The sequence below is a fragment of the Leptosomus discolor genome, chromosome 8, assembly GCF_034619465.1.
Source record: "Leptosomus discolor isolate bLepDis1 chromosome 8, bLepDis1.hap2, whole genome shotgun sequence".
NCBI lineage: Eukaryota > Metazoa > Chordata > Aves > Leptosomiformes > Leptosomidae > Leptosomus > Leptosomus discolor.
This window is the reverse complement of record NC_141398.1, coordinates 10,067,490-10,086,419: the sequence shown is the minus strand read 5'-3', so window position 1 is coordinate 10,086,419 and position 18,930 is coordinate 10,067,490. Positions and strand designations below refer to the sequence as shown.

General features: G+C 40.1%; 1 protein-coding gene across 1 annotated transcript in view; it reads right to left on the bottom strand.

Moving 5' to 3' along the window:
• The window catches only part of EPB41L4B (erythrocyte membrane protein band 4.1 like 4B), a 174,995-nt gene that overhangs the window by 27,753 nt on the left and 128,312 nt on the right, over positions 1-18,930 (bottom strand). The window contains 2 exon segments of the mRNA XM_086469142.1: positions 3,820-3,924; positions 17,575-17,642. Of these exon segments, the coding sequence (XP_086325268.1) occupies positions 3,820-3,924; positions 17,575-17,642 (173 nt within the window).

Here is an 18,930-nt window from a genome sequence, read left to right as displayed (position 1 = left end):
GGTATCTTTTTCCTGCCCCATTTATTCCATTTACAGAGCAAACATTTTATTTAAAACCAGGTTGCATGCTTCCCTTGGGCTCTAGACCATCAAGCTGAGCTCTTTCCATCTCACCTACTGTCATCACTAGCTGAAAGCCAGTAGAGGATATTATACCTTCACTCCCTTTTATGGAGCCCCATTGACTACAAATCACTGGGATCAGTCAGCCCTGAGTCAGGATGTTTCCAACTGCTAATTGCAATTTCATGGAGGTAAACAAGAGTCACAGTTTGGCCTACGGAACCTTTACTATTGGGAATGATGTGTGAAAAGGAAAGACTACATCTTGACAGTTTAAAGCATCGGGAAAAACGATGAGAAAAATTATTTCTGCTCATAAAATGGCCCCGATTTTAACTACCAGTTCGGCAGTCGCAGCACACAGAAGCCTGCCATGCCAGTTTCACAGACACTTCCAGAACAGAACTGTACTTGGTTTAGTGCTACTTGAAGGCAGCGTGCCTGGGCAGCACAGTACTTCAAAACTACACAACATGCTGGGCACACAGCCTTATGGTGGGTTGTTTGTGTGATAGCGATGGTTTTTTATTATGAGATAAAGCTATGGTGATTAATGTCATCTTTTCCATGCGTCATTTTTCATTTCTTCTGGGTAAGGATAGAGTTCAGCACCAGAGCGTGTACAATACACTGTTTTTATGTTGGAAAGAAAATGCAAAATCTTTTGGACCTGTTCAATAGATGTTTTATTAATGCAACAAGCCAGAGTTGGGCTGTTGACCTAGTTAATCTCTCTTTCAGAAACATGTAGCTGACATTTTCTCAGTCCTTGCTCCCCACTCTCAGCAGGAATACACTGGCACCCTCCCCATCCTGGCTGGGTAAAGCTGCTCTGTTGCATACAACGAAGTGGAAAATTGTCGAGAACTTGCCAGTTCAGAAAGGCTTCTTAGTGTCTGCAAACCAAAGCTAAGGGTTAGGGTCCAGTTTTATCAGTCATCAAGCTAACAGCACACTAGCTATAAGACCGAGAATTGGCTTCTTCACTGTATTCCTTTCACAATATTCCTTTGCTATTTCTCTGCATTTCCCATATTTGCATTCCAGACACAAGATAATTTAAATTGACTAGAATCTGGGGCTATTAAAAAAAATTCTTAAAATCACAGCCTGTATTTTTAACTAGAGAGTCTTCAACCCTACACACAGCCTTAGCACAGGTGACACCTGTGGTTAGATGTGTATATGCTGTTCCTCCTGACTAACACTGGACAACTGAAAATCCACATAAGGGCAAGACATGCTCAAAACAAGACATCCTCAAAAACTCACCAATCAAAAATTGAGAATTCACTCCTGAATACATAATTTTTTTAAAAAATACATACTGTTTAAATGTTGCTTCTCTCTACGTATGTAATAACACCATTGTCTTTTCCATCACGTGACCCTATCTCCTTTCCACTCCACTTGCCTCCCACCTCATCGCTTCAGCTTTTGCCTTCCCAAGTTCTGCTCTTCCCAGACACTACTGAATTCTCCATCGTACTGTTGCTCCCAATGGCCCCTGGCATCCTTTCCTTTCTCTCTAGGATAACTTCTCACTCATTTTCGTTTACCTTCTCCTCCTTTCCTCAGTGCTGTTCTCAGGTGTGGGGCCACACATTCTTCAGGTGCTCAGCAGCTCTGTGGGACAGGCTGACTGTTTACGTACAGAAAAGAGAGGTGCTTGGTCTCTGGCCCAAAGATTTTCTCTTTGTCCTTTAAGAACAGATTGGCTAAGCACTTTCTCAGACAAGAATGACGTAGTAACAGCTGATTCTGCTTCAGGGATGACCCCTTGAGGTACGTATTTTCATTATTCTATGTCCTGTTACCTATACCTCTCCTTTGGTTGTCACCTCCTATTTATCAGCAAGCACACCCTCTCCAGCCTAACCTACCCTAGAGCAATTTTTTTTCACCCAGATTCTTGAAAACTGATTTCTCATTAGCCTTGTTATCTTCAAGACCAACTTATCCTACTACCTTACTTTGACGGTCTCGTGGGAAATATTCTGCTTCCGCATACACAACATCACCAAGGTATCCTTTAGATCAAAATGCTACACAGCATAACCCTGTTCTCTTTGTTTGCCATACAGAAGTATTTGAGGACCAAGGTCAACAACAAGTTCAGGTTAAAACCTAAAAAAAGTTTCCAAGTGTGTATACAAAACCTGTGACCACACCTGCAATAAGACACGAATTTCTTGCCTGTCCTTACACATCTGTATGCTCAAAGAATAGGATCAGCCACCACATCCTGTTCGTTACCTGCTATATGAAGAATATATTGGGTCCTCTCAGTGTCACAGACTTTTCCTTTGCTGACTGCTATCTACAAGTCCCTGCACTGTATAAAAATCAGATGCATCTTAAAATATGTAGGAGATTTCCTTCCCCTGGCTTGTAGAAAAAGAGGTAGAAGAAGTGATGTCTCGTTCAAGAAAAGCACACTGCTATCTGAGCTGTGCTGGGCAAAATGAGTGAGCAGGCTTCATTCAGGCCTTGGGAAACTGCTCCTACCAAATGCTGCCAAGTTCCCAGTCACACATTACCTTCAGGATTTGCAAGCAGTAAAGGAAGCTGAGTTCTCTTCCCAGCTTGAGTTGTCAATTCCCATCTCCTGTCTCATTTTTAAACCATACCAGTTGATGTATCACAGTAAAAGAGAGCATGTGATGTGGCCTGCTGACCAAGCTGTGGCTGTGTGTTCCCATATGTCAGCCTTGGTCTCCTGGTCAAATACCAATTTGGCTAATCACTCATTTTCCTCCTAGCTGCAATCTGATTCATTCTGCTGTTCCTTCTCCTAAACAATTTTTCAGTTTTGGTGACGTAGATTGTTACTTTTTTTTCCACAACAAAAGCTAGTGTTCTTAATAGTGAGACAGAAAATAACTACATATTGATATCCATTAAAATCCTTTTGGAGAGAAGGAGAACTTTTGCAAATGTTGCTATATACTTAGTGACACCAGAATGTTAAATTTCTGGAGGGATTAACAGTTGCCATTCCATGTAGAAAGCATACGTTCTTTTTTTCATCATGGCATTGGTGCTCTTGTACTAGTAAGTTTATGGTGACATTGTCCCTTTTCCCTCTTAGTTTCTGGAGGCCTTGTCTGTCCTTTCATACGAAGGACAAACCAACAAACTGATTTCCACATCTCTTCCGTACCTCACATCCCTAGCCACTCTCAAATCGGATGAATTATGTGTAAATGGGATGCCAAAGCCCTATAGGCACAGATCATTCTTGCCAGGACTAAGAGACTTAACTTTGCTGGCTGTAGCTGTAGTGGGTTCAGCAATTTCTGCATGTGACAAAATCATAGAGAAAGAGGGAGAGAGAGAGGGTGAACTGCCTGGGAGGAAATGTCTGACAGCACAGCTTGACCACTCAACAACGAAGGGCTGTTTTCGTTTTGCAAATGGGGTTGCGATGAAGCAGACAGAGCAGCTTGCTCCAGCTCACACCAGGTCTTTGACATTTAATGTGGAAAAGAGATTTTTAATTCCTAACCTATAAGCTCAGAAAAAGGCAGAGGGCCGGCAGTTCTGAGGGTTAGCAACTGCACAGGGACGGCAAATTCATTTCATGTTAAAAGCTTGAAGATTCCCAGTGATGAAAGGAACGCTATCAGTATAAGATCATTATCATGTAATTGCACTCATGCCTTTCAGAAGGCACAGCTAGAGCAATAATTAACATCCCCTTTCATTTTCAGCTTAGTAGGCAAAACCATAAAGATAGGGCTATACATTACTCACAAACTGTACTGCCTCGTTAACTTCCTCACACGAGAAACTTTAATCTCCTGCTTTTCTGTAGGGCCAGTTGACGGCGTAGTTTCAGGTCGCACTGGAGCTGGACTTCTAAAAATAACAAGAAAAATATATGTGTCAGTCTTTATTTAAACTACTTCAGGCATATCAACAAAGTTCTAACTCATCAACACATATTTATCTTGCAAAGTGGCAAGTGCCCATTGAAGTTCATCCTTTTGTTCCATTTATAGTTCACAGGCCAGCGTGCATGAACAGAAAAGGATGTGCGAACTCACCCTCCTGTGCATCGCATACCATTTATAAAAGCAGCCACTGATTACAAATACAGAGCCTATGTAAGGCAGCATGTGGAAATGTCATTGTTTCCAACATACAACATTTTAATAACAGCCCAGTAATTCAGTTGTCAGAAATATTTTTACCAAAAAAAAACCCTTTAACAAAAACTATTTTATTGATTGTGAAACCTATTCTGTTTAAAATAGTTTTTACCTGAAATGAAACATTATCTTTCTGCATTTGAAAGAGCAGCTCAAGAGAAACGAACTAATGGATTTGGTCCAAGAAAAGGATGCTTGCTAGAAGAAAAGCAAAACTCAGACATGTTTCAGATGCTCTTGAATGTGAAATACATCTGCAGAGCTCCAGCAAAGGACAGAAATGGGAATGAGAAGACCCACATAAAAGGATCTTCTCTTTAACCGTTTATCAGTAGAGTTAACCAAGGCTTCAATACAAAGAGCACAAATACTAAATACAAGACCTTCATGACCTTGGGAGAAAATTATTTCATCTTAAATACCACTTTTATTTAAAGAAACACATTATGATTAAATACACCATATGTGCATTACAAATGCTATAAACACAATAAATATGCCAAATATCAAAAAAGTAATTTGAAAGTCTTGATTAATGACTTGTGGAATGGTATTCTGCCGGCTAATCTGAAGTCAGATACTAAGTTAGTACTTAAACAGCCCTACTGATTGCTGGTGGGACTGCTCATGCACTGAGGTACATTCCACAGCTGGCAGAAGTGGCAGAATATTGTCTCTAATATCATAAATTTGAGTTCAATTTTTTTAGTCTACTTGCATCATATTAGCCTTCTAAACCCATAATAAGATAAGCATACTTAATCTTTACAATTACAGTTCCTTCTGATGCCCCTGTGGGTTTTAAGCTTCATTAACTCTCTGATAACTTCTGAAGCTGCTGTCCAGCTACAACGAACCTCCTGGGATGGCACAGCCATATCTTCGGTTTTCCTGTGTGTTTTTTAGTCTTTGGGGAGGTCAGAGAACATAAGATGGAGCAATGGGAAGTGTAAGAGTACAAAGGACACAAATCATAAACCAAACTCTACTAGTTCCACTTCTCATGGAACGACTTTTGAAGATTTTTTTTTTGTCCTGCTTTTTGATTCCCATTAATTTCAAGAAGCCAGTACAGATAGCAGCAAGATTCGTATCTTGCCCCTTCTCAAATTCCAATTTCAGGGTCAGCCATTTATATCTCAGATTCGCAATGAGATTAATGCAGAACAATCCAGCCAGATTTTCAGACCTTTTACTGAGTTTGTTAGGCTAGCAAATAAGGGGGGGATAAAAGAAGAAAAAAGCCCAAGCAATCTGGTTTTAATCTTGAAGTCAGTATGTCTGATCCAGAAATCTGTGAACCAACATCATGATGGAAGCTCTAAATGCCATTTTCATCAGGTTAGGCTTCAGAGTGGATGACTGCTCTAGCTATTATTTTCTTAAACAACTTTTGCTCAGCCAAAGGTAGCTTTTGGCAACTGAAAAAAATTACTAATTCAATTCATCCAAAGTGGTTTTCAGTTCAAGTTCTGACATAAGCAGGATAAATACGTTAAGACCCATTTAGCAACTGGATCTGATGGTGAAATCCTCAAGGGTTGTGAATGCGTACAACGCCATTTCAGCCCAAGTCTTCTGAAATACATCAGCTGAAATTCTTGCTCTGAATGAGTAGTTCTCACAATTCTCCAATACTTTTGTAAGAGGATACTTACAAGTTTTAAGCCTTTTCAACAACCCAGTGAAAGCAGGAACAAAAATAGTGGTACAAACTATATGAGCTGAAAAGTGTTTCCTCAACATGATAACAAGTGATGCACTAATACTATCAAGGGGCTCAGGAAACAGCAGAGTGTGGAACAGCAAAGCTGGTAACAAATCTGTTTCCAGCTAATGGCTACTTCAAATTTCTCAGGACGACATTATAATCTGTATTGAAGGTAAATCAGATATTTTCACACAAAGTAAAATTCAAAATGATAATTGCAGTTCCTTTAAAAAGTTTCATTTTACAAAGCTTATGTATCTCCTTTTGATTCTCACAGTTTGCAATTAGAAAAAAAAAAAAGGGGAGGAGGTGGGACTTTTGAAGCAGTTATTTCAATTGCCAAAACGAAATTTTTGTTTGAAAAGATATTGTGCAATTTTGTAACTAAAGCAGCTCATAATTATTTCAAAGTAACTTACAAAACTGATTTGTAGATATGAAATGTTTTAAAGTTCTAAGTCTGAATTAATCCTGAAAAAATTATCACATGAAAAATATCACCCAATTGTAATTAAAAGTGTTTGAGAACCAAACAGGACCTACTCTCTAATCCAAAAAATAGATTAAAACTTTAATATTTTCCTTTGAATGCTGCAGATTTTCAAGTAAACAATAAAAAAGCCAACATACAGTAACACTAGACACACTTACTCCTATTTCAGTGATTGTAACTGCTCAGATAAACTTTACTTGTATTTTGTATATGCCAGTAAAGTATCCCCCAGTAAAGTATCCCCCTCACTTATTTTGCAAAAGCAATACAATTTTAGGAGCAAAAACTTTTTTCCCTTCATTATAAAATTTTGCCATCATTTTTGTTAGAGGCTGGATGCAGTGGCTATCTTTCTCCTGACATTTATCAGGCCTCTGGGAGAGACACAAGCACCATTTAATTGCACACTTGGAGAAGCTGCAGGTTAGCTAGGGTGCAAATCGAAGTTACCTCTGAATGAAAGGAGCAGTGGCAATGCCTCCACACGAGGAGGCTGACCGAATCCAGCCTACCATAAGCACAAGATGAAATGTTAGACTAGTCTTATCAACTGCAGAGCTGGATTTTTGCCCTCATTAAAACCTTGCTATGGTAGCTCTTTCCACGCAAGCCTAAAAAACCTGTGACAGCTCCTGTTTCATCTCCAAACACTCTTCCTCGATCTGAACATGCTTAAAACTGTTGCTACTCTCATATCAGCATCCAGACGCAAGAAGTGCTCGGCTTGATCAACTTGGAGCCCGATCTGTGTTTTAAGAACAGCAGACTTTTAATAGCATACAAACTCTTAAAAAAAGATCTCACTGATATTCCTGAAACATAAACAACTACAAAGTAGAATAACTTCCATTGTTATTTTCTGAATTCTACAGCCAGAATATATTATCTTATATTGAAAGATATTATTCTTGAAGAGAAATCTTGTAATCATTTTGGCTATTTAAATAGAGTCATTATGTGCAAGTATCAGCATTTGTAGTTTACAGTCCTATATATACTACATAGCTATAGTCCTATATAAACTACATAGCTTGAACAAAACCTGAAGGATCAGCAGGACTCAGACTTAAAAAAAAAAAAAAAAAAAAAAAGGCAAACGTGTAGTGTATTGCAGTTCCTTTACATGGCTCTGCTTCAATGTCATTAATTCATAAGAAACCTTTTTCCTGTAACAGTATCCAACCACTACAGCATACAAATGAAGGTACTGAACCAAGACAGAGTTACTTAATGACCTGGCACCTTACATAAAAATCTGTCACTTCCTGGTAGCAATGACAATAACAACCACGAGTGCCAGCGCGCAGTGGCAGGTCATCAGAAACCGCCTGTGCACTGAGAGCCCCAGCGTGCTCCTGAGCAGCAGCCAGCATGTTCCACCACACCAGCTTCAGCCCGTCTCGCAAGCCTGCACAGAAACATAAACAAGTCCTACAGAGAGGTCCCCCCAAAACCACGAAATTTGTTTCGTTCTCAGAGCAGTAGCCAATGGGGCTACTGAAACCAAAACATCCACTGTGGAACATTTCAAGTGACCACAGACGTCTACTGATTTAGCTTGAACGTTGGGGACGTGATGTACATGCTCATGCCAAGGGACTCGGGGTGTCCGGTCCCACCCCACCCTGGCCCAGCTGTCATGGGGACACTAGTTCTCTGCCTGCACCACCCCTTTGTGTACCGTGGCTTCTACAGACTGACATGCCTTCCTCATCATCCCCTGCTAAGCTGGCTCCGGGCAGACCTCCGTACTTGTTTGAAACGTGGCAAGTGGGCCATGCAGGAGCAAATGATTGTGCACCTAATAAGCTGAAAGGGATCAAATAACTTCTCTTTCCCTGGAGGATCCAGTTCAGAATTTTAAACCCACCAAAGTCTGCTGCGGGAACCCACTTTCTGTGTTTCTTGAACAGGTTTTATCCTCTTTGCTTCCGTTTGTGCCTATTTTGCCACCTGGAACAATCTTTCTCCCTCCATCCTCCCAGACTAAGGCCAAGAGGTAGAGGCTAAAAGTCCCATGATTTACAAGGATACAGCCATCTGGATGAAGGCTGACCTGCCTTCAGGTGCTGACTCATGGAAAAAAACCCAACCAAACAAAAAAAAGTACTGGCTGAATTTTGGCTTCAGAACTCCCTTTGAGTGGGAAGATGGTAGTGAAATCTTGGGAAGAAAGGAAGAAAGGAAAGAAGAAGAAAAATAACTGATAGATGCATTCTCTTGTGTATCAAAGACAAGGCCTAACAAGCTAAGCAAACACAAACATGCAAAGCTTTTCTAAGTCTGTGCTCCAAGGGTTTCACACTTACTTCTTTTCCAAAGTTATGGCCATCTGAAGCCAAGAAACAATAACACATGCTTTTTATTCTGATAAGGTAGCTTTTCTCAGAACACAGGTTCGCTCTCCAAAACATGATTTGGACATTTGAAAGCTATTGCCAGCATCAAACTTTCTGAAGAAAGTTTTTTTCTTCTTTTTACTGCCTTTTTTTTTTTCCCCACATAGATTGCAGGTGTACAACAAAGCTCCTTGCTACAGAGCAGCAGTCTAATCCAAAAACAGCTTGTGGGCTTTCTTTACCCTCCTCACTTGAATTCTGTTTCTTCTAAAGGAAAAAATTCCCTCCTCTCCCTTGTCCTTCTAATGAAAATGTATCTGCAGTCCAGATGAAAATGTGATGCTCCTGTGGTCCAACAGATAGACGATGATACAGAAACTATTCTTTTCCCCCAGCTCAGAGTACTGCTGCAGGTCAGCACCCAGTATCTAAGGTCAAAGTGAACTACAAATCCTACCTCTCCATACAGCAACCAGCCAGCCACTATAATTGCTGTGGTTTCCACAGAGCCTGGGTGCAGTTTAAGGGACACGGCCAAAGAAAGGCACCTCGACTGGGGTATTTCGTCAGCTTAACCTCATCTGAAAGGTCTGTGTACTGCTCCTTTCTCTGTAGTTCAGAGATTAAGAATACAATTACAAAAAATTCATCAGCATCTGACTTCAGGCAACAGGTCAAAGAGCTCTTTAATACTCAGAATGAAGTCAAAGAACATACCTAGGTGTCCTATCTGCAATCTTTAATGCAGAATGGCATGCAACATGCAAAGGGTATGCAAGAGTTCAGCTTGAAGTTATGACTTTGATGCAGAAATTACTGGGTGAGGTTCCTGTAAAAAGTGATCCATGAACCTACTGGATTGAGGCCAGGCTGACTTGCATTTCACAGAATTCTAGAATGGTTTGGGTTGCAAGGAACCTTAAAGATCACCCAGTTCCAACCCCTCCTGCTACGGGCAGGGACACCTTCCATTAGACCAGCTTCATTATGGAAACACTGGTTGAAATTTTTCAGTTGGAGGATGAATGTTTTTTATCTTTTAGGATGAAGATTGAATAAAAAAGCAGCTTTTTAAAAGCAACTAATATTTATTAGAAACAAGTCAACATAGATAATGTTTTTAGTTTTCCTAGAATATTTCATAATACATTTAGAAGGAGATATTTAAATGTTATGCTTCAGACTCTGCCTCATAGAGTTAAGTCTATTCTGATTCTAAGAAAACAGAACATGCTTGGATTCACTCAAGGTCATGTCAGGTAAAACCAAGCACACAATTTTTGATCAGCTTCATTCCTGACCTGCCTAAAACTTCTTATGTATATACCTGTTCTTCTAGGGAACTGAAGTTCTTTGACTTGAGGAAACAAGCTGTCCATAACCATCCTTTTCTTAGCCTCCAAATGTCAATGTGGACATCTCCTACCACAGCTCTTGCTGGATGGCTCATCCAAAACTTCAGCCCTCTGATGCTTAGAAACTACCTACCTAGAAACTGTCCATGGTTAAGGCCCCATACTTGAAGACCTGGTGTCGGTTTGCAGTCTTTGTAAGAACTGCTGTTAGACAGAATGTCCTAGAGAGCTTTGTGGGCCACAGCCATCCCTATCAATTGGAATTTCTAAATAAATATCAGTTCATATGCCTTGAAGTCTTGAGCAGCTGATAAGCAGCTGTGCAATAAATTCCACTTCTCTGAGAACAACTCTACCACCCCAGAACCCTAGCTTTTCTTACAAAAAAAGGAAAGTTGTTTTTTTCTTTAAAAAATGTTGTCTTGAGTTATGATTCCAAAGAGTCCTAAGTCAGTGTCACTGATAGAAAAAAGTCAGCATGCAGAGTACATATTGTTGGATAAGCCACAACAAACTTCCTGTGCACACAGCTATGTGCTGTTGGAAAGCTCCCCTGACATTCACTGGATGTGTATGTATGAAGACAGATACTGAGACGTTAGTTTCAGATCCAAAACATGTACAGATTAGGAAAAAACCAGTATGCTTTGCACCTTGCTTATATGGTCATATCCTGAGAGCACCCACAGAGAAACACAGTTCTCTGAAAAAACTGGTTCAGGTTCACACTGTACCAGGTACATCAGCAGGACGTTAGCTCAGATACCAAGAGATGGTAATTAACATGTTAATATAGTCTGTGCAGGTGAGAAAGGGAAGGGAAAAGACAAGAATGCAGGCGTTCCTTTGAGTGACGCTCCTCCCTTGATGATACACAGAAGTTATATGTAAGAAGTATCATTGCATCAGTCAGAAAAGCTGTAGGACATATTCACATAAATTGAAAGGCAGCCAAACTCAAAGCCTAGTGTACACCAGATGCATGAGCCACAGCAGGGGAATTACATTCTGCCAATCTGTATGAGCAAAGCTTACGCTGCACTGGGCATTCAGAAGAGTGCCTGTGATTTCTTCTCCTGATTCATCTGTACCCTATAAAACTTGATATAATTTAATATTTTCCACCCTTCTTTTCTGGTCTGTAGCATCATCAAGCTCTGTGAGATAACATTTAATTTTACGTTGCGTGTTGAACAGCTCCTAATGTAATTAGTCTTAATGTAATAGCGTAATTTGGTTTTGGATGGGAAGATTTACAAAAAAAATTAGAATAAATGAATGCACAAAGCACCAGCTGGTGCTTATACCTACTCCCACATAAGAAGAATATTGCTATTTGCAATCCTATGAAAGATGAGATAATTTGGATAACAAGGATCAACAAAGGGTGATGCAGCAGTTGGTCTAAACAGAAAGAAATCCGCAGACAAATCCTGAACCATGTGGGATGTAAAGCATGCCAAAGCTGGTAGCAATCCAAAAGCGTGTTATAAGGGAAAATAAATATCACAGTCCATAAATGTACCACATGATGCACAACAGCAAGCGGCAACAGCAAGAAGAACAATAATAACTGACCAGCCAACTTGAGGGCTTCAGTTGAAGAGGGCTCTTGACTGACAACATTTGGGCACCTGCCTCAGAAACGCAGGAACTTGTGTTTACACATTTGATCAGTATTTTGCGTAAGAGGCTAAATAATCTCCATTCTTGGAAGTTTTCAAAATTCAGCTAGACAAAGACGCTGCTGACCCGATCTTTTGTTGGTGACAGTCCTGCTTTGAGCAGGAGGCTGGACTAGATGACCTCCAGATGGCCCTTCCAATTAGCAGCTCTATAATTCCATGATAAATATCTATCATAACTCAAAAGAGTGTATCTATTTTAACACCTGAATAGTTTTGTGGGTGTAACCATAAACAGCTACTCACAAAATGAAGACTAGCATTTAGCAGATGAAGGAGTGTTTACTTGCACCAGCTCTTGAAGACCTTCAGCCAGATCACCTGAACCAGACATGTCATGTCTCAACTTTCCTGAGCTCCTAGCAGCCATGAAGCAAAAAGTACATTATCAGCAAATCCTGCTGTCAGGTAATTCCTGTCTTACAAATTTGACTTCAGTTGCTTACCAAACTTTGTTTAACTTTAGGCATTTTAGTAACATTTCCACTGTCTGACTTGTCCCGAGATGAAAGTTTGCCTTGCCAAACAGGCTATGCCCAAGAACAGCCAGTATTTTGCCTGCTTCCAAAGTATTAGCAGCTCCTGACATCTGGACTATTTTAACTATTGGACTATTTTGGTCTACTCTTCACTTACTGGGATTCCTGAAGCTGGTACAGCAGAGTTATACTGCGGAATACATTCAGATATATTTCGAAGAGAAGAAAAAAATAAGAAAAGTTTAGAGCTTTATGTTAAATATAGTAAAATTCTGTATGTGTGATACACACACACGCACAATATAGGCTTACCCAGGCGGTCATAGATAGAGAGAAAACAAGATACTTCAAAAAGTTTTCAGGAGAAGTTTGTGTATAGGCACTGGGGAAGTTGTGCAGACGGTGCTTCTGTCTACCAAAGCTTTGAATAAGGAGAGGAATAATAGAAGGAATTTTCTTGATGGAGTTCTCTGTTTAGCTATATATTTATTACATTTAACAAATGAAGCAGGTTGGCAATTAGGTGGTAAATTTCTGGGAAGAAAGTTCAAGAGGTTATCTTTCTAGCAGCCCATCCCTTTACTAAGAAATGGGTGAGATTTATAAAAAGGTGAAGGGGTGACTGTGATTCACATTCATTTGTTATGCTGCAGGACAGAAACCTCCCCATCCCTAACCACTAGACAGGCCAGGCCTCTGATCAAGAGGAGATTGTGACCAGAGGTAAAAAGAAACCAGCTGACTAATTTTTTCATTTTTATACTTCCTTCATTATACAGATGTTCCAGCAGAGAGCCCGAACCCTGATCTCTGAAGGTTGAAAGAATCAAATAAAAAAATCCCAGTTGGAGGCAGGTGATGAGAGCCTCACCAAAACTGTACATAAGTACATGCGGCAATCTCAAACCTGAATTAAATTAGATATCTAATCAGCGAATTCTCCCTGAACACTGCTCCTTCAACACTTCCATCTGGACACTGAGGCAGATATCTGGGTGTAAGGAAGTTTCTAACAGACAGGGAAATATCTCTGTTATTCCTCATAATCCCTTCTGGCCCATTCGGCACCATGACTGGTTCTTTTCTTACAACACCAAAGAAAATGTTCTGTTAGAAAGGCTTTTCTAGCTCTAGCGGAAGACGAATTCCTCTTGTCACTCCTTCCTTTGCAGACTTGGGCCCTACATCCCAAAAGAAGTACCATTAAAAATCATTGCAAAACAACTGGCATTGTAAATTCCAAACAAGACCAATGTTCACACAAACACATTTTTACTATATGCCTTAACAAAGCATGCCTCGCTGTGCAACGTGGTAGCTGCAAAATAACTGTATCTCTTCTTGATTTGATACAGGCAGTATAAAAAGCAAAATAATGCAAATACATAAATAACTCATTTTTTCAGGTATTTCGTCTTCTGCAAAACAACACTGTGTTCTGCCTTATCCAAAATGCTTACGCCCCAGCTATATAGCTGGGCTGTACTTCTCTGTATGTATTACCTGAGTGTTGATGAAAATGTGTGTGCTTTCATGTCTGTTACAACAGAGCTGTAACAAAGGCACCTCTAACTCTTCTTGGTAGGACTCCTGTGTCTTACCAAGATAACTCGTGGCTCTTCTATTTAACCTGCTTTTGAAATTCCTCTCCCGTTAGTTGCTCTCATTTGACTTTGTTCAGCTGAGAGCTCTATCGTGCCCAGATGGACGCAGCTGAGGTAACCACACAACTTCCCCTACTGCCACTGTCCAGATCTGCTGCTCTGCTAGGGGTTATCAGCAAAGCAGCAGGGTCAGCAAGGGGAATGTACAACTGTGTCCCAGTTTATAGTGCACTACAGCAGGTTAAATGAGGATTAAGGAGAATGTAAGCTAGGACACCGTTGCACGTATTGGGTTACTGAGTCACCAGCTTTTTCCTCACTGAATGTGGGAACCAGCACTTGAAACAGTCTGGGAGGAAAAAAAAAAAATCCTCTCTGGAGGAGGGAAAGCTATAAAGACATCCAAAAGCAGGGAGGAGAGAGGACTGTACTCTCCTGTGGTCCCACATCCTCCTGCAGCTTAATCTGACATGCACTGGTTAGCTATTAACAGGAAGAGCAAGAGACAACCTTGGACTTCCAGCCTGTGCACCAAATGACAGAGCCAATTTCACAAGCTTTCCCCTGCTGAAAGCTCACAATGAGTGCAATTTCGGCTTCAGCTGTGGGTTTTTTTCCCAATATTTAAAATTACTGAGATACAGAAGTATCTGCAGTTTGCCAATAGACAGAAAACAGGTGAATAAACTGACTGACACATGATGACTTTGCATAAGCACATTATTCCAAGGCCATGCCCAACAAAATGACTGGAGACCTGCTTGTAGTGAAAGTGGCTATACAACACATATATATGAGTAATTACTAGTTGAACCAGAACTAATTCTACAAAAAGCTATAGCAATTGTTAGTCAAATTGAGTCTGCTGTGGCAGATGCTAAAATAATTGCTCAGGGGGATTACAGGCCGTATCCAAGCAGTTAATTCATTAGAAGTGTAATCTTTGGAGTGGCAATGGATGAGCAGACAAAATGGTAGCAAAGAGAGCACAGTTCTTTAATCATGCAAGCACTACTGCCCTCCTTCCTCACCTTCTATTTTCCTATTTGTATGAACAAATCACACCTCAGTTAATGATCAAAACTGCATGTTTGCTTACTAGCTAGCCTGAATAAATTTCCCAATGTCTTAGGTTTGGACAAAACAGAGCATTTTGCTAGTGTACAGTCACCAGTAATCAAATACATGAAGTCATTGTCCCTGCTATAAATCCCTTGCATGGAAAGAGTGGAGTATTGTTAAATAGCTGTGACAGACACTGGTTTCAACTGGCAAAGTACTTCAGCAAATAAATATTCCTCAAACACTCACACAGGTGTTGTCTATAGGGTACTTGCAGGAATAAAAATTATATTCCATGGGGAGGGCTTTTTTACAAAGGATACTTGTGTATTTCTTATTTAAAGAAGAGGAAAACTCCCAGGTGACTTGTCTGACCAGTATGAACTAACCCTTGGCTCTACTCAGATGTAATTCCTAGCAGAGCAAAGGCTCATTTATGTCTAACCAAGTCCACAAAAGAGAGGTTACAGAGAATGTTATTGGCAAATAGGTCACATGCTGGCTGTCTGCAAGGGTGCATATGACCCTGCAGAATGGGAAGCCACTTGAAGGAAAAAGAGAATTGGTTAGACACCAAATTTATTTTGCATTATTCTCTGAGTTTTGAATGCAGGCTGTTAAAATTGCTCTATCCCTGAGCATTGATTACTTGTATACTTGCACCACCAGGACACAGACACAAAGCAACAAAACAATACCATTTCATTCAGCACAACTGACTGTAGAGGAAATGATGACTGACATAAACCATATAAAAATAAATATTAGACAAATATACACCAGACTGGTGCATACCGAGAACTCCAAAGTGGCTTCTACGATTTTATAAGCTTGGACGTGTGCAAAAGAAAACAGTAAAATTAGCTTTTTATGCAGCCAGGTTGCCATCCTTACTTGTGCTGAATAGTACTTCACCTCACAAAGCACACAACTCATTTACAGCTCAGCATGATAAAGCAGGAGAGAATCTATTACAGAATGTGAAACAGAAAGGCTTTCCTACAGATGTTATGCAGAAGTTCAGCAAAGGTAAGGAAAGCAAGTTGTAGCCACATTCCAAATCACACAGGGCTTACAAACCAGGTCCTCCTGGACTACTTCTGGAAGTGACAGCAATCCAATAAAGGGTGTTGTGGCAAAGACAATACATGAAACACATTTCTATTAAACGAAGAAATAGGTCACTGAGGTCACTGTGTAATGTATGTGATGAATTTTCTCAGTGGTCCTAAGAAAGTTTCGTGAGATCTAAAAAGGGCAACGGCACAGGAGAGGAGTGAGTGATTCTAAACATCAAGTAGACTTTGCAGCCCCTTGGACAAACAAATGGGAAAATCACGGCCTGCCAGGCTAGAAGTTACAGCTTTGCAGGGTGTCCCAAGGTGAGAGATGTGTGGGGAACTGGGAATCACAGCTGAACTGCGGGCAAGCCTGGGACTGCCACGGAAAGGAACAGCGTCGCCTCTAACGCCTCCTCCTGCCTCAGCACCACCAAATATCCTCACCAGTCTTCTCTACGGAGCTGCCTTCACTAAGGAAGCACAGCAGCTCTGACAGTCCAATCTGATCAGAAAGGAATTTCTGAATGAAATGGTTTTTCGAAGACTATTGCTGATTTATCACCTTCTAGGAACGATATGCATTTGAAAAACGGGTTGACAAATTTTCACAACTAACTGTTTCTTTTTGAGTTCAGAATGATTTAATTTGTAAACATAACTCATTATCCCCCTCATCCAGACTTTTCTGTAAGATGCCTAATTGTCAGCTTTCAGTTGCAAGAGTCACCACCAGAGAGCTATAAAATAAAATGAGATGACTAGTGCTCTACTAGATGTGTATATTACATACACATACACATATACATAGCATATGCACTAGCACAATTAGCTGATTAACAGCCAGCGTGACTGCCATGCTTTAAATCTGTAATATTTTTTCATCACACTCTCCTCTCAGATTTGGACACTAAAGATGTGTGGCAGGCAATTTCCACATACCCACGCTGTAACCTTCTCTCTAATCACCTGCTGAAAGACAGCATATTGTGCCATTCAAATAATGTTTACAATTAGCACGTCTCTTCAAAATGGCCACCCCAAAAAAGGAAGACTACTATCCACTACCAACAGAATAAAAGTGCAAACCAAAGTAGTCACTACCGCCTGCAAATGACCCTTTTTTCTGAAGACTGTATACCAAACACCTTTTATTCTGCAAAAAAGACGCACAAATCAGAAAAAGACAAGGATATTCCGGTTTGGACACTTAGCAAGTTTCTGATACAAAAGTTATGAAAACAGACTTAATTTTATATAAGCTTTTCTATGTTTGTCACTAGACCTGATTTTTCACCTTGAGCTTTTATCAATTGTTTAAGTATATACACTCGGTCTGACTTTCACAGTTGAGCTTTTATTAATTCTTCAACCATATCCGATATACGTGTATAAAATAAGCACCCTTCTGACAGACATTTTCTCCTGAGCTCATTGCTTGGTGAACTTTACACAGCAACTTGGGGATGAGCAAATTGACCTCTAACACTTGTTTGAAATAATGTTTGGAAAATGCCTCACTATATCATGCATTTATTTGATATTTTCCCTACGGACAAGAAGCAACAGACCTTACATTAGGGTCCTGCAGGCTGGAGGTCTTACTGGGATTTACAAAGGAGGTCTCTTCTTTCACAGCCTGTTAAAAGAAGGAGCCAAAGTTTAGTATGACATCCATACACTTAGGATAATACCACTGTTTATTAAAAAAAAAAATCCTGTAAGCACCCCAGAAAACTGCAATACCCAAAATTCCTACTCTGCCCAGATTTAAAAGGCACAGTCATTTTTTTTTTTTTTCATTTCCTACAGCTGAGATTCACTGTGATGGGCTGCAATGTACACTGTGCAGAGCAATAGTGTTCAGAAGAGACTGGAGAGGGATAAAGGAGGAGAAAGAAAGGAACACTGATATTTATAGTTCCTCCAGAAAGCATTTGAGCAGAAATAATAAAAACCAACTCAGGCAAACATACTGTAGTTCAGTTGTTCTTTTAATTGGAATATAATAAATATTTATGTAGTCTAATCAAAACAATGATGCCAACTTTTCACCCAGTCTTTGAAAAATTAATTGAAAAATGGGATCCTCTACATATAATCACACTGTAAATGCAATCACAGAAAATCTCACCTGCTACCGCTCTCTGCTAAATTATAGAGTCCTGTTTCTTACATACCATTTGTCTATAGAGTCGAAAATACTAGTATTGCAAAATGAGTTACATGAAAATTGCTTCATTACCCAAGAAAGGCCCAGTTTAGGCAGGCGTTGGTAGATTATACTCTTCAACTGAGATACAGGGTTCCACAATCCATGTGAAAATGCCAGTGTCAGCGCAACACTGCACCCCTCAACAGCAAATACTGGCTGAAGACACAAGAGTATCTCCAAATCATTAATGGACTTGGCAGGCTCTGACATTTCCATTCTGCTATACGGATAGAAGGGAACCGATACGGTCCTATGCCAGAGTGATTTTTCAGGGTTTAACATCTGAACCATAATTATTTGAGGCCATCGGTCCAGATCAAATTGAATTAAACGTGTCAGTCTCATCCTCTTCAAAAAGGATGAGACAGGTTCCTTCAAATCTATCAAATCCAAACCAAAGGATTTTAGAGGCTTGTAAAAATACTGTAAATTTTATGTGAGACCTTCCATTCAACACAAATTGTTATTGATCACACACAATTGATCTATTTCAGGGTACTCATAAGAAAAAGAAACAAAATCAAAGCTGACTTTCTTCTTGGCAATAAGCTACAAAATATCAGTCGGGATGCTTAGCACTTGGGGAAACTGCCCAAGTTGTGATAGTTTTAGGTTTGTCTCCCCCTTGTGCCAGAGAGAACAAAACCCTCATTGCCACTTCCCAGGTCATTATTTACCAGAGCATCAGCCATGGTGGGAACAGACTGTTCCA